We start from the raw sequence: 16,881 nt of genomic DNA, 5'->3' as shown, positions 1-16,881 counted from the left end.
ATTATAAAGTAATATTTAAGATTAACTCGAATTTTTGTGAATGATTTAATTCAACTGGTAGAATTATTCCCACTAGTGAAATGTATTTTCTTTTAGAATGTCATATATGCTGGGCGATACTAGAAACATTTTACAATTTCCAAATTTCCAAATAATTAGAATTCATACAAATTTATCTATTATTACTTCCAAAAGTTAGAAATCCTAGTAATTTAGGAAATTCAAAGTTGTTAATAATGCTGACAGTAATAGTCTTTAATGCTTTATTATCAATTCTATAAGCTGTAATAACTTTATTTTCTGCTGTTGTTACATATATAAGCTGTTACCAATAATTTACCCATCCATTTAATATTCAATAACTTAAAACTTTTCTACACGCCTAAACTAATACCTAAACTTCCTTCTCTCCTGAAATATCCTTCTCATCTCTGTATTTACACCCTCCCTGTCTCCTCCTATCACAAACCCATTTTTTAGGACCCATTTAAAACACAATCAATCCCAGAGCGGTGCCACACTCCTGTGATCCCAGCAGCTTGGGAAGCTTAGGCAGGTAGATCAAGAGTTCAAAGCCATCCTCAGCAAAGGCTAGGTTTAAATGTCATGATACTTAAAGACTCAAACAGGGGAAAAGTGAAACCCTGTCTTTATAACTCCATCTTACATTAGCTCTATTATATTATACTTAGAAGTCTTTTTAGCATAAATCCATCCCATTTATTGATTCTTGACATCCCATACATTTTTATTATATCATTCTTAAGACACTTATCACATAAAGCATCATATTGTGAAACAACTCAGTGAGACCCTGTCTCCAAATAAAATACAAAACAATAAGGCTGGAAATGTCGCTCAGTGGTTGAATGCCCGAGTTCAGTCCCTGACACCAGAACACACACACACACAAACACACACATACATGAAAAATTCACTAGTCAATTGTGTACCCCTACAACATTTTTTGTTAACATTATTTTGGAAATAGCTTTATTGAGATCTAATTCACATATCATAAAATTCACTCATATACAATATACAAATCAGTTATTTTTAGCATATTCACACAATTATATAACCATCACCACAATCAATTTTAAACATTTCATTACCCCCAAAAGAAATTATCTATTATAATTATCTCTTTGGCTCTCCCCTATCATTTGCCTGTTCCCTCTCTGTGGTCCTAGATAGCCACTCATCTATTGTCTATCTCTACACCTTTGTCTATTCTGCACTTTTCATATTAGTGGAATCATATGGAGTCATTCAGGTCCGGTTTCTTTCACTTAGCATAATATTTTCAAGGTTCATCAATGTTGTAGCATACATGTCTTTTTTATGGGAACTATTCCATTGTGTGTGTGTGTGTGTGTGTGTGTGTGTGTGTGTGTGTGTATATATATATATATATATATATATAAAATACATTTTGTTTGTCTGTTCATTGGTTGATGGACATTTGAGTTGTTTTCACCTTTTGGCAATTATGAAAAATGCTGCTATAAACACTCGTGAACAAGGTTTTATATGAATATAGTATCCTGATTTTAAGCCTTTGGGGTATAAACTGAGGAGTGGGATATGGGATAGATGGGTCAAATGGTGGTTCCATTTCAAGTTTTGAGAAATCTCCATATTGCTTTCCATAGTAGTTACTCCAATTTGCAGTCACACCGGCAGTGTATGTATGTACCTTTTTCCGCACATCCTTCTCAATATTTATTGTTATTTATATCTTGATAATTGCCATTCTGACTGGAGTGAGATGAAATCTTAGAGTAGTTTTGATTCACATTTCTCTAATTGCCAGAGATGTTGAACATTTTTTTCATATATTTGTTTATCAATTGTATTTCTTCTGTGAAGTGTCTGTTCAATTCCTTTGCCCATTTATTGATTGGGTTATTTGGGGGGGGGTTTGTTTGTTTGTTTGTTTTGTTTTATGTTGGTGTTAAGTCTTTTGAGTTCTTCATATATCCTGGAGATTAATGCTTTATGTGAGGTGCCTGTGGTAAAGATTTTCTCCCATTCTGTAGTTTCTCTCTTAACATTATTGTTTCTTTTGCTGGAAAAAAAAAAAAGCTTTTTAGCTTAAATCCATCCCGTTTGATTCTTGACATCCCATAACATTTTGATTATATCATTCTTAAAACACTTACTACATAAAGTATCATATTGTAGAGGTTTTTCTATGTTTTCTCTCTCCTTTTAAACTATAGGTTCATTAAGGACTATATACTAGGTTTCTTTGAACCACAAAGAAATCTAACACAGTGACTTAAAAGTTAGTAAATAGGAGACCTGAAATAATTATCTAGTTATATCATAAACAAAAGACAAAACACAACTTAATTTCAGCTACTGAAATAAAGTATTTGGGTTTGAATTATAAGATTCTCTGCTCATACTAACTGAATCACTCAAATAAATTACTCAATATATCACTTGACTTTTTTCTATGATAGGGACACTTAAAATTCAACTAATCTTTCTTCCATTCTCTTTAACAAATGTATCTTGAAGTTCCCATTTATGAGGCCTAGGTACCACTGCTACTCTTAATTTTTTAAAAAATTCTTTATTACATTGAAAAATGTTCTATAACCAATGGATAATAACGGTACATTTAATATTTTTAAGGGTAGTTAGAATCAGGAGAGAAGTGTTAGAATGAGTTGGATTTTTTTAATGTGGGTTTTTCAGAGTGGTAGGTTTATAATCCTTCACACACACACACAAACACCCTTACCTAATCTAGAATCTGAAACTGAAAATGAATTATGTGAATTAAAAGTGAGAAAAATGGAGAAATAAGAAGGACATCTATCTATTAGAACCCTCTCCCAAGTGCCACCATCTCTCTCATGAGCACAGTGATGTCCCTGACAGTTCCCAGGTATCAAGGGGCAGTGTGTTGTAAAGTCATTTTTCTTATTGTAAATTGATCAATTGTTTCCATTTCTTATGGTTGTCATTCTAGAAACCCATAGTGAAATACTTATCCAAATGATGATAAAAGGGGTGAAGGGAAATAAATAAATTAAAATAATTTTTATGTTTCTCCATTTCTACTTTCTAAATATCTTTTTGCATTCATTCACTTGTTTCCTTATTCATTGACTCTCATGACTATATCTAGTGAGTACATATAGAATGCTGGTAGTAAGACTATGATATGTAAAAATGTCCTAGTATGGAGACAGGAGTATCCAGGCAAAATTATTCATATGTAGATTGAATGCTACATACAAACTGAGCTGGAAAAGAAGATAAATCAAAATATAGAACATGGGGAAAAAACCTCAAGAGGTCTCGGAAATACAGTAAAAATTAAAGGAAAAACAAAATACTAGAAACTACAAGTTTTTCAAAGAAGTATGTTATTTAAGAAAAAAAGAAAGAATGTGTTCCAAGAATACAGAAAGTTTTATTTTAATTGTTTAGTGAAATAATCATACACACTGTAGAAAAGAACATGTTCAATGTTACATGGCTGTAGATAAACACTATCTCAGAACAGTTTGCTTAGGCCTGACTGTTACATGCTATACAATTCCAATATGGTGAACCCAATATTCTTTCCCTGACAAAACTAGAATTTTTAAAAAAGATTCTTCAATATTTTTAATGTAATGTTAATAACAGTCTGAATACAATCAATTCAACTTGATATTTATATTTAGGGGAAAAATGTCCTTTAAACATTCTGGATTTTCTAAAATGCATTTTACTCAGGATTTTCCTCTTAATTTTTAAACCCATGTGTATTTCAAGGGAAATTTAATCCATATGTCCCTGACTCACTCACACTTAACTCATCAAAATGTTGTTTAGTAAAAGCTATTTGATGTTGGAAAAGTCTTATGAGTCTTTATAAGTCTTTTTTTCTCTCTCTTTGAATTAGGAAGTTGCTTTGCCAGTCATAAATAGTATACCCAAAGGGTTCACATTCGGCTTCAAACACAGACTTCACAAAGCTCTTAGAACATTAACACAAGCCCATTTCTTGCAAAAGCTGTGAAATATTTAAATTTTGAACCTAATTTTTAAAGTCCGTAAAAGACTTGTAAAAATAAAGCTTCACCTTGAATAGCTTGCATTCTCTTCCACTTTTCATTATTTTCACAAAGTGTCCAAGGCTATTTTAGACCTGCAGATATTTTACTGTAACTGAATTTCTGTTTCAAAAAATGGATACCCCCTCCAAACATGGATTCCATAGTCTGTAAAACTCTTTTAAGGTACTCTTATTAGCAACAGCATCCCAATTGTGTTGAAAACACATTCAACTATATTTATTAGTATCAGCCATGATTCAAATCACATATAACAGTCTTCCATCTTTTCTTGAGTGTCTGTTTTAAGAATCAGCCTCTTTGTTGTGAACAAGTGTTTCACAAATCACAATGATGAGGTCTTTTCTTTCTAATACGGAGTATTAGTTGGAACATATTTTTGTTTTTCTTTCATTTCTGTATACAGAATTTCTATAGAAAGTAATTTCTCTATGAATTTTGAGTCAGCCAACCAATCACTTAAAATAAAGTAAACAACTAACTTATCAGTAGTTATACCTCTCTAAATGTAGGGGTCTAAGCTTTCATGTGCCATATTTTTTAGAAAGTATATGAATGAGGATATTAATCACATACTGAAGATATGTGGGTCACTTCATTTGTTACACTTAGAAGAAAAACAATACTACTTTTCTACTGCCAAATTTTGGATATTAGCAACTTGGAGAGGAAAGAGAGGTCATCACTGCCAAGCCCAGAAGACCTGGTACTTTTCCATAGACTTAGGCACTGATTCAAAGATTAGGTGAAAAAACAATTTTACCTGAGAAGTGCTATGCAAAAGAACCACTAAGTCTTTCTGCATACTGAATTTTAATTTTTTTTCGTGGTTTTGTGCTGTAACAAAGGAGGAACCTACAGGAGGTGCTTGAACATAAACAGTTAGCTTCATCAATTCAAATCATCAATCATGTAAAAATGAATCTACACCTTTTTATTGGCAATAGAGAAAATAGAACAAGTTTGCTGTCCAAATATTATTATATATTTTTTTCTAGAAAAATATTTAGGTGGTTATATTGATCAGAAAATTGCTGTTTGCTGTGCTTTGTGTTCTTTTTTTCTTCAAAAGTATCATTGATTTTTTTTTTCTTCCATTTTGTTGCTAATTTATCAAATAGCTAAGTATAGACATGGTATTCATCCAGTTCAGTTTGAGTATGAAACAGAAATGCTAAGATCTAGGTACTAAGAAAACTTAAAAATAAGCAAACAAATCTTGCATCTAAAATTGGGATATAAGGATGTCTCTGTTTACTAGCTTAAGATTTCTGAGGGGAAAAAACAAGCTAGATAAGTTTGAAGAGGTAAATATGGATGGGGGAATGATAAAATTGACATTTGTAAACAGAAAACATTACTATAGCCTAATAACTATACAACTATGTGACTCAGGTGTTATACTTCATTTTAAGATGTTGAGAGTTAGGTTCCAACAGCAGGACACTCATTCATGATTATATACCAAGCAAAAAGAAGAGCCAGAATTGAAATCTACTTTTCTTTCTCTTTCCGAAAGCATTTTTATTTTTATTCTACTACATCAATGTTCTGTTTTGTTTATTCCAAGTTGCAGCCCTTGGTAGGTAAACAAATCAATTAAGTGAGTTATTACCAGCATTATTGGTAAATGAAATTAAAAAGAATAGATTAGAAAATATCAAAATTAAACAAAGTGAAGACAGACCTGGAAGGACCAGTTGGACCCTTTTCCTCGTATCCCTTATTCTCTTATGCCAGACCTTGATTTCACCCTGCTTGAATGTGGTTATGCAAGCAAAACAAATATAAATATTGAATATCTACCATATGTCAGACACTAAAATAGATATTTTGATACAATGAATATAAGCTCCTACTCTCAAGAATCAATTTTATGTGTCCCTCAATAGATGGGTGGATAAATAAAATGTGGTATGCATACTCAATGGAATATTACTCAGCTTTAAAGAAGAGTGAAATTATGGCATTTGTCAGTAAATGTTTGGAGTTGGAGAATATCATGCTAAGCGAAATAAGTCAATCCCACAAAACCAAAGGCCAAATGTTTTCTCGTGGGTTCTAATTCACAGTAAGGCAGGGGGCACTAGGGAAAAATAGCATTACCTTAGATTAGGTAGAGGGAAGTGATGGGACATTATTACTGTATGTATATATGTGACTGCATGACCAATATAATTCTGCAACAAGTACACTCAGAAAAATAAGAAATTATATCCCATCTATGTATATCAAAGTGCATAAATGCATTCTACTGTCAATAACTAATGAAAACCAATTTAAAATTGTTTTAAAAGAGGGGGAAAAAAGAATCCATTCAGCTGAGTCTATTGGATATTCAAAATTCTCAAAAGGATATAAAGGATTGAAATATAAGAACCACACTGCTTTCTGTTAATAAATGTCAATTATATTTCCCAACCCATTCCCCCATCCATGTTTACATCTTTGTACTTATCTAGCCTGGTTTTCCCCTCAGAAAAACTTTTAATTTTAGATGCATAGTTAAAACCACTGATATCACTAGAAGAAAGTGAGCATATCCAGAACAAAAAGCAGTGGGCCAACTTTAGATCCCCTGTGGACCAACAAGGTTGAAAAACCAGCTAGCTAGTGCCCATCAGAGACTCCAAGAAAAAAGTCAAACAGAAAACATAAGAGATGTCTGTGCTCTGAAGGCTAAGGAGTCTGATTCAGCAATTTTTTTAACCTAATGTTTCTTGAAAGATGGGTAATTTGAAAGATGGTAATATGAAAAAAAATATGGTTGAATGGAAAATTCTGGCTTTAAAAATAAACTGTTGTTCTTTTTTTAAAAAAATAGTGGAATTTAGCTTATTAATCAGTGTGTATTTCCAACACCATGGCCTCAGTAAAGGACAGGAGTGAAGCCAATGAAGTCAACAGAAATTAAGAGACAGAAAGAGATGTCCAGGTGCTTAACAAAGAAAGGAAGAAGAGAGACACAGTAAAGAGAAAAGCAGGAGGTGGCAAGGAAGGGTAGGACCAAGAGCATAGTTAAGAGTTACTAGCTTGCATGGGAGGAAAGATGTATTTCCTGGAACTAAAGACGAAGAAATAGGGAGAAATACAGAAAAATCTTTAGATAGAGGAAGATGTCAAAAGAAATGGTAAAATTTATTTTTTTCCAAAATAGGAGTATGTTGTTAATTATGGAGTCAAGATGGACAAAGTACATGGATGAATTTTTCTAGGAAAGCACCATGTGTTTACTCATCTTCTCAAAAGGACATGTAGCCCCCACAAAAGGATAAACAACTCTGCTCCACACTATAATTCCTGAGATCTAATCTTTGATGCCTTAACTTAAAATTCTGACATTCAAGGCTACAAGTGCTTTTTCCATTTCATGTGACACTGCTCCCCTTAACACATACTGATCTCTGGCCAGTTATTTGCCGCTCATTCGTTCCTGTAACTCCGTTTGTGCAGCACATCCTCCCAGCTGTCCCCACTCACATCCACCTATTGTTATCCACCTGTCACAGTTCATTTCAGATGCCACCACCATCATTCCATCCTAATAACTACCCACCCCAAAATGCTAGAAATCATCTCTTCTCTGAATATGTCTATAGAATTTTTTTCTATCCATCTCTTTTTTTTGTATTTTATTTTATTTTTTTTTTATTGTTGGTTGTTCAAAACATTACATGTTTCTTGATTTATCATATTTCACACTTTGATTCAAGTGGGTTATGAACTCCCATTTTTACCCCATATACAGATTGCAGAATCACATCAGTTACACATCCATTGATTTACATATTGCCATACTAGTGTCTGTTGTGTTCTGCTGCCTTTCCTATCCTCTACTATCCCCCCTCCCCTCCCCTCCCCTCTTCTCTCTCTACCCCCTCTACTGTCATTCATTTCTCCCCCTTGTATTATTTTTCCCTTTCCCCTCATTTCCTCTTGTATGTACTTTTGTATAACCCTGAGGGTCTTCTTCCATTTCCATGCAATTTCCCTTCTCCCTCCCTTTCTCTCCCACCTCTCATCCCTGTTTAATGTTAATCTTCTTCTCCTGCTCTTCGTCCCTACTCTGTTCTTGGTTACTCTCCTTATATCAAAGAAGACATTTGGCATTTGTTTTTTAGGGATTGGCTAGCTTCACTTAGCATAATCTGCTCTAATGCCATCCATTTCCCTGCAAATTCTATGATTTTGTCTCTATCCATCTCTTAATAGGAGGGAAGTATACGTAACAGGTACCACAGCTTTCGAAGGAGGTTTGAATCCAATCTCTACCATTTATTGTATGAACTTCCCTAAATGACTGTGAGTCTCATTTTCTCACCTGTAAAATGTGAATAATAGCAGCATCTATCATATAGGGTGCTTCGGAGGAACAGTTGAGATTGTTTTATTGTTTTTAAATATTTTTTTTAGTTGTCAATGGATCTTTATTTTTATTTATTTATATGTGATGCTGAGAATTGAACCCAGTGCTTCATACATGGTAGGCAAACACTGTTTCACTGAGTTACAACCCCAGCCCAACCAATGAGATTTATTGATGTTATGTGCCTTACACAATGTTTGGTTAAGCCCATTCTCCCTTACCTCATAATTGTTCCTATATTTTCTTATTTTTACCCTACGGCATTTAAGGGTCAAATTCATGCCTTATACATCACTGTATTCCCTCATAGTGCTCAATGCAACACACTACACACTCAGTAGTTTTTATTGAGTAAATGAATAAGTGGATCCTGAGTGAAATATATGTATAAATGTATCTATGCATATAATTTACAGAAAGGGAATACCATATACTAGGAAAAATGTGGCAGTCATAAAATTATGCCATTTAAAAATAATAGTCTGTATGTGATAGAGCTGGGATAACCAATTGCATCATAACTCTCCTTGGTTTTTAGAACATTTTTTAAATTTATGTTTTCTCTAAAATGAAGTATTGTTTCTATTTTTAAAGAACAAATTGAAATGGGTTGAATTCTGAAAAATATAAAATATATAATCTGTTATTTTCAATGGCTTTTCACTGTGACATATAAATGCAACAGTAGTTTGTAATTTTTTCTGCATTCAGTTCCATAAACAGATTGCACACCATGTGATCGATACTGTGTTAGGTGAAGAAGATTATACCCCTGCTTTTAGGTAGCCTATGCCAAATAAGAGAAATATATATCTAAATACATATATATTTGTTTTATAAGTGCTGCAATAAAGATGTTCCCAGGAAAATATGGGAATAGAAATTCAGGCACTTCATCCAACCTAAGCATACAAAGACTTAATGCTCCTAGTCCTGCAGATTTACATTATATCCTCTGGTTTATTCATTCATCTAGTCTAGTAGGAATTTACTCTTCTCGGTCATTAAATGATATCCTAGTGCCATAAAAGAGTCATACCCCTCCAGAAGGTGAAAAATGCATTCCATATGTTAAACTAAATGTAATATAACCAGAAACACAAATCTCAGCTAGCTCACCTATTAAATCAAAAGGCACAGAATATTATCACACCAAACATTGGCTATCACTGTTTTTTAGTATGTTTGTGCTAGAAAATAACCCAATGTTATTTTACTTAAACTATATAATATAACAGAAATGCACTGTTTTATTTTTTCCTTCTTTTAACCTGAAGGATTAGCTGTTTTCCAAATAAATTGGGAAACAGAAATGATAAGTTAAAGAGCATAATCAGATTCTTGCTCAGTACATTTTAAAATTGTTAATTATTAACACATCAAATAAGATGATGTTTTAGATAATATTGATATAAAAATAGATGTCCTACCATGATGAGTAAATATGCTAACTCACAGTATTCAGTTGCTTGTATAAGAGGTCTGCATTCTTTTCATGTCTGTTTCAGACTGTGATTAAGTTTTTCCAGAGGTAGGTTTACTCAGATCTCATATTAATATGCCTTCTAAGCACCTGTCTCATTTTGTGCAATAATCATCTCAGGAAATCAGTGAACTCTGAGAATAACTGGTAATTGTTCATCTCAATCATAAGGATAGATTGTACTCAAAAAGTCACCAAGGAGTATCAAAAGACCACTTCTTGGGTATAGTGAGCATTTGTGTAAGATTTGGGTTTATACAGTGTCTATCATGAGTTGCTGAGGCGTATATTTTGTGTGTTAAGTGTGTTGAAGAGGAAAATTTAAGTTCATAACTGTCCATAGAGGTATGTGTTCTTTGAGTTCTTCAAGTTTCCTTTTCCTAATTCAAGCAAAAATGTTCTGTAACTATTTCCATGAAAGCAAACTTCATGAAATTTCAAAGAATTCTTATTCTGCTAATTTGGACAACTATCAATATTCTCTCTTACATAAAGCAAACCATCACTTTCTAGGGACTTTCTTGCTATATTTTTCCCCCTGAGGTATTTAAAATGCCTGAAACCAGAAAACGGCCATGATGAATGGAAATCTATTTTTTTTTTTTTCGGTACTGGGTGTTGAACCCAGGGGCACTTAACCACTGAGCCACATCCCCAGCCCTTTTTTTACTTTTTATTTAGAGGCAGGGTCTCATTGAGTTGCTTAGGGCCTCCCTGAGTTTCTGAGGCTGGCTTTGAACTCGAAATTCTCCTACCTCAGCCTCCCCAGGCAATGGGATTACAGGAGTGTACCACTGCCTAAGATTCTTCACAGTATTTTTTTTTTTTTTTCAAATCAAAATAGTTTTATTTTTTTTCTGTACATGAGATGTGACATTGTCGATCTAAAACACTTTCTGTGGCAGAGGCAATTCATGTGGTTTTTTTTTTTTTAATTTTTTATTGTTGGCTGTTCAAAACATTACATAGTTCTTGATATATCATATTTCACACTTTGATTCAAGTGGGTTATGAGCTCCCATTTTTACCCCATATACAGATTGCAGAATTACATCAGTTACACATCCATTGATTTATATATTGCCATACTAGTGTCTGTTCATTTTTCTGAGAACTTCCCTCTCCCCCAGGCACATATACAACACCTCTACTATCTTAATGCCTGAAGTTTTCCTAGATTGCAAAGCAAAGTTCCAGCTACCTCATATCCTTCAGTAATTTACTTTAAATTGTCTTAAGACAAAAAAAAAAATGTTCTTTTAATTATGTGTGGAGAACATTTTCTTTAAATTAATAGTGCTATACTTAAAAAATGATAATCCAAAGTAGTAATAGATGGTTTAACTATCTTCAGTCACTCATGCTGTGAGTTATTTACCTAGCAAATGTTATCACAGTATAGAAATAATTGTAAAAATTTACCACTCTGAGTATATTTTTGTCTGAAATGTTTTGGGAACAATGCCCTTTCACATTGAACATGAAGACTTTCAGATTAGTTTTATTTCTAAATAATGTTAGAATTTTAAATTTAATAATTATACCAAGATTAGTCAGTGTTTATCATCCCCAAAAAGTAGTCTTTTACATGTTCTAGAAGAAAATTAAACATATGGTTTCAACGTAATCGATGTTAGAGAAAATTCATGCAAGCTAATAAAGCTTTTATTTATGTTAAGCTATGTTTAGGAAATAGTCAAATGATTCTAAAATACATTGTAACTTCATGTACCCTAAATAAAGTTTGTGCCAATTGAATGTCATCAAATCATTCTAACAAAGCCAATTTTAATTAGACCTGAACTCTTTTTCCTCATATTTATTCTTTGCTATGCTTTATATTAAAACTTGCAAAGAAGTTCAGTACTGTTTGAAAATTTAATTGCCATAATTATCTTTTAATAACTAGAATGCTGTTGACCAGCTCAAAAATGATTAATACCTACATCAGGAAAAAGAAATGCAACCCCAGAATTTTGAGAATTGGCCTGACCTACAAGTCAGCCTTGTTATTTTTGGGAGCTGGCCAGGAGCTTACAGGTAAAGCTATGGTGTTCTCTTGTTGAACATAAGAAACCTCACAGAATACCAGCATCAGACATGGTAATATCATCATCAACATCATGTGAGACAAAAAAAAAAAAAAAAAGTAACTTTATAATTTTGTCTAAGCACAGACAAAAACAAGGCCACTGTGCCAACCACAAAATACCAAACATCCCCTGACTAATATGAGTACCAGCTCCTTTTAAATTCCAGCTTTAGCTTACTCTAGTCCTCCCTCCCTCCCTTTAAATAAGATTTGTTAAGATATCCCTGCCTCCTGAAGAGCCCAAACAAGGGCAATCTCTGCCTTCTTGAGCCCTTCTTAGAATCATTAACAAAAGTCAAGTTCCTACAATGAGTCCTTTAACATCATGGTTCCAAGAGTTGTTGGTTTCTCTCATCACAATGAGCAATAAGCCCACTTGTTCAACTATAGGTATGTTTTAGGTGTTCTTTGTCAAGACAGCACTGATGCATGTATAGATCAACATTTGTGAATGGTGGACCGTTAGTTAAATAAAAACGTAAGAAATTTTGTAAACTGTGAAGTTCTATTAAAATGTCAATGTATTATTAAGATTTCTAGGCTTGGTTTTGTTTTGTTTTCAGCATCATGATCTAAACCCACAAGTATTTAATATTTTACTTTTAAATGTATATTTAAATAGTTGCCTTTTCAAATATAAAAACATGTGTACTTTGTACTCTGAGTACACAATGAGATTTGTCATCTCACTGATTAAAGAGCCAGTGGCCCTAAAGAAAAGTTCATTCTTTTCAAAATTTCTTTCATTATTTTTGGGTGATTTTTGGTCTAGTTTATATTTTAAATTAACATTTAAATTAATGCCAAGTAATATCCCCAAACTTATTTTTAAAATAGTAATGGATCAATATTTTTTAATTATTATACTGCCAATCCTAAGAAGTAAAAAACATTTAGAGTGTGGAATTTTAAGTTATTGCATGCATCAGTAGAGAGAAGTTTCTCCCATCCATTTAACTACCCTTCAGTAGTGTTCCTCCTAAGTGTGTGCTGAAGATGTTAATATAACAGATCCTTTTATTACTAGAGTAGTGATTGGAATTAATATATTTATAATCAATCCCCAATTTCCTACCCTAAGCAAACTTTAGAAGGTTAAATTTGTAGTTATTTAAATTGTAGAGCAGAATCAGCTAAATTGCCATCTTTTCATCCAGAGAAACTGCCCTTTTTGAATTCTATTTGGGAAGAGACCCAAGGCTTTCAAATAACCAGGTACCATATGGAAGATCTGCTGGTTTGTGATTGTGCCTTATGTAAACATTTTAATATTGGATCCCTAAAATCCAGAGGCTTCCCCAAAGGGGATTAGAACATAATCCCCTCTCTATTGCTGTAGTGGATTAACTCTGTATTCTCTCTGTGCCTCGTTTGCTCCCTGAAGGCTACAACAAAAAGACTCACTGCTCCTTAAACATGCTATGGAATTGGAAGTTGTAATTGGAGATTTCCAAAGGACGAGAGGAAAAATGACACACTATTAAGGCTGAATTTTTCATGATGTGCCTTTCTTAAAGAAAGGCCAGTTTAATGTCCTTTTATAAACTCCCAGAGAAATCGCATCTCAATAGAACGAAATTGGAGTAGAATTGAAAGAAGTCACAGTCAGTCCCCTTTCAGAAACACAGAGAGGAAAGTTGAGAAAATATGCTCCCTGTTGAAAGTTCACAGGATGTGTACTTTAAATTCTTACTATATTTCAGTAAATCAGTAAGTTTGGGTTGTGGTCGTTTCGTGATTTTTTTTTTTCAATATTCCCAGTATAACTGTTTGGATATGTTAAATTACTTTGTAAGAGAAAGAAGTAGTTCACCATTTTTAGTGTTTTTTTATTATTTTCGTCTCCAAATGCCAGAAACTTCTATTAAAATGTAATTCAAGAGCCCTCTGTATTTATATTGAAGACTTTTCAGAGGTTTTAACTCTGATCAAAGATGTATAAGAAGACACTATGTTTCAGATGTGAATCATTCCACCTTCTTTCTCCTTTCGCCCCATCAGCAGTAAACCTTTAAACCGCTTGGATTTCTCCAAAGGAGAAATATGAACGCATCCCAAGGAGCATCGTGGTTGCTCAAGGGTTAAGGGAGCGGCTGGAACAGGCCAGAGCGTTGGGGGATTCTGAGGAGGGCGCGGGAGGCAGGAGGCGCCGCGGAGAGCGCGCACAGACCCTCCAATAAACACAAAGGAGGGCCTGGGGAATAGAAACCCAAATCCACTTGTAATCGTACAAGAGATTCGGGCATAATTACTTGAGCAACCTAGATTAAGATTGATGAGCCTTTAAAGTGGCGCTTCAGATCGACCGCCTCACCCTTTGGAAAGAAAAACCTTGTGGAGCGGAGGGGACCCCGACTCCGCTCGGCTGCGCAGCGGACCCGCCAGCCCAAGACTAGCCCGGGCGTCCCTAGGGCTCACTGCTGGGCAGGAAAAAAAAAAAGCTTTGCGATAGTCTAACCGAGGCGGTTGAGATGGGCGGGGGGGGGGGGGGGGGGGTCAAGCTGACACTGACACAGTTTGCTTCACAGCCACCGCCCCCAACCCCCACTAAAGCGCTGCACAAGTCGGCTGAGTCCTCTCTGTCCCTCCAGCAACAGAAAAGGGCCGGCTTTGTGCAGGACACTCATAGATTCCGTGTGAGCAGCTCCCAGGGAACGCGAACTTCCCCACCATCACAGTGCCCCGCGCCCTGCAGGGCTGGGTCAGCTCTCTGTGGCGGTGGCGGCGTGAGCGGGTCTCCATGCAGAGGGCCAGGGCCTAGCGGCAGCACCGGATCTAGCCTTCTCTTGCCTTTTTCCTGGGGTTATTGACTCAATTGATTGTGTGTATTCGAGGAGGGAAATGACAGGGATTGGATACTCCCTCCTACTAAAAAAAAAAAAAAAAAAACAAGACGACGGAATGCGTTATTTCTGATTGTCAGGTCGTATGTTCACATCAGGTTCATGAAGAATGCCTCCTCTTTGGGGGATTTTAAAGAGTGTAACTCTTCTCCCCTTGAACCAGTGCTCTTATAAGTGGAATTTAAATGGAAGGAATTCTAGTAAACATAGTAGGCACAGTTTCTTAAAAATTGCTTTTTTACCGAAGCCTAGTCTCTCTAGTTTTAAAAGTTGGGAAATAGCACTTTACGACGCTTTTTCTGAGAATAATTTTGTTCAAGTGTCTTCGCATTTTCATCACTTTGACGGGTTCACTGTTACAAAGTGACTGCTACGATTTTCGTTCCTTTCCACGTTAGAACTTGAATGTCCATTTGTACGCATAAGTGTATGTGGCGCGCCTTAGAACGCCTATGTTAAAATAACCTTACTGCAAAATGCTAACCACTTACTTCACAGTACAGTGGACCTCCTTCATCTCTTCTCACCTCTCCTTGGCGATTGAGGAGCGCCTACATGGTTTGCAAAGGTTTTATGAGAAGGCAGTGCTCACTGCGTAAGGTCTCTTGGAAAGCCAGTGATGTTCAATGGCGAATCGGACATTATAGGTTCCGTTCTGCACTTTTAAATTGGTAATAGCAGCGCCTCACCAACCATGTAGTATTTCTATGCAGAGGTTGCAAACACACGTTATGGGTCACCTATTTGGTATCCTGACTTCTTAGGGTTTTATAGAATTATTTATGTCTAGTCTCGTTATAAGGTAAAGTATAAGCAGACTTTAACACGGAAAGTCGTTGCCGCATAATATAGGCACCGTTTTTTCCAGTACCTTTTTAAAAATGAAAACCTGTGGTATCTTCTGGGAGGGAGCAGCAGAGGGCCAGAGGGGGCTCAGCCTCACTCCCTGCCCTTGTCTTGCAGGCCCAGTGGTTCTCAGCACCCCTGCCCAGCTCATTGCTCCTGTGGTTGTGGCCAAGGGGACTCTCTCCATCACCACGACAGAAATTTACTTCGAGGTAGATGAGGATGATCCTGCCTTCAAGAAGATCGACACGAAAGTGAGTTAAAGTGATTCCATGTCTATTATTGGTGGCTTTGTGGCAGGAAGTGGTTTTCAATTTTGCTTGGTTTTAAATGACAGTGGGGGAGGGGAGCACATTCTTTAGTTATTCTCATCGGAAAAAAATGAATGAAATAACACACTCTTATGGAATTGAAGAATATATTAATGAATTTAAATCCTGTATTACCATATCATGCACATTTTAACAATCTTTCTGTGTCTTTGTGTACACTTGGGCAGATTTGGTAGTTTAAGCTCCCAAGTCCCTAGGGTGCAACTTCTCAATCTCTCTGGGAAAACTAGGAAAGGTCTTATGAAATTTCTTATTAAGATCACTTTTAATTTCCAAAAGTATAGATTGCAATGTGAATTGTTATTTACTGAAAGGTTATAAGGAAACCAGGATGGGAGCCATTTAGATATAATTTCATCTCCATTATTACATCCATTTTTCATCTCCTGCATTAAGAATGGATTTTACATATGGATTTAAGAGGAAGGAAAGCTGATTCTCTAAAATCTTCGATTTTAAATGTATATACATAGCACTCAGATGTTTAGAGATTGTATTCTTCTTTGGATGTAATGCTAGAAAATACATATTTGGATAACTTGACATGCATAAATATTTATTTACTTAATTTTAGCATGGAAATTTTAAATGAGCACTAGAGAAGCTATACATCTCAGCATTATCCTCTGAGATCCATTTTATTGTTTTAAATTTCATGTTATTGTGTAATTTACAAACTTCTCCCTGCAGTCAAAAATTCAAGAACAAGTGTCATATTCTAGCATTATTTTACAAAGATCTTCCTTTAAAATGTTTCACAGGCAGATACTATAAAATAGTCAAATGCTCTCATAGTTTCAGAACTTTATTTACATTTAACTTATATATTGAAATAAA

At 34.9% G+C, this 16,881-nt stretch overlaps 1 protein-coding gene across 4 annotated transcripts in view; it reads left to right on the top strand.

Annotated features, from left to right (window-relative positions):
* The window catches only part of Nbea (neurobeachin), a 639,704-nt gene that overhangs the window by 438,701 nt on the left and 184,122 nt on the right, over nucleotides 1–16,881 (top strand). For all 4 annotated transcript variants that reach the window (XM_071611544.1, XM_071611543.1, XM_071611542.1 and 1 more), the window contains exon 40: nucleotides 15,830–15,966. In XM_071611544.1, the coding sequence (XP_071467645.1) occupies nucleotides 15,830–15,966 (137 nt within the window). The remainder of the gene's footprint in view (nucleotides 1–15,829; nucleotides 15,967–16,881) is intronic.

This window comes from Marmota flaviventris, chromosome 4 (genome assembly GCF_047511675.1).
Source record: "Marmota flaviventris isolate mMarFla1 chromosome 4, mMarFla1.hap1, whole genome shotgun sequence".
Lineage (NCBI taxonomy): Eukaryota > Metazoa > Chordata > Mammalia > Rodentia > Sciuridae > Marmota > Marmota flaviventris.
This window is presented reverse-complemented; position numbering and strand designations above follow the sequence as displayed.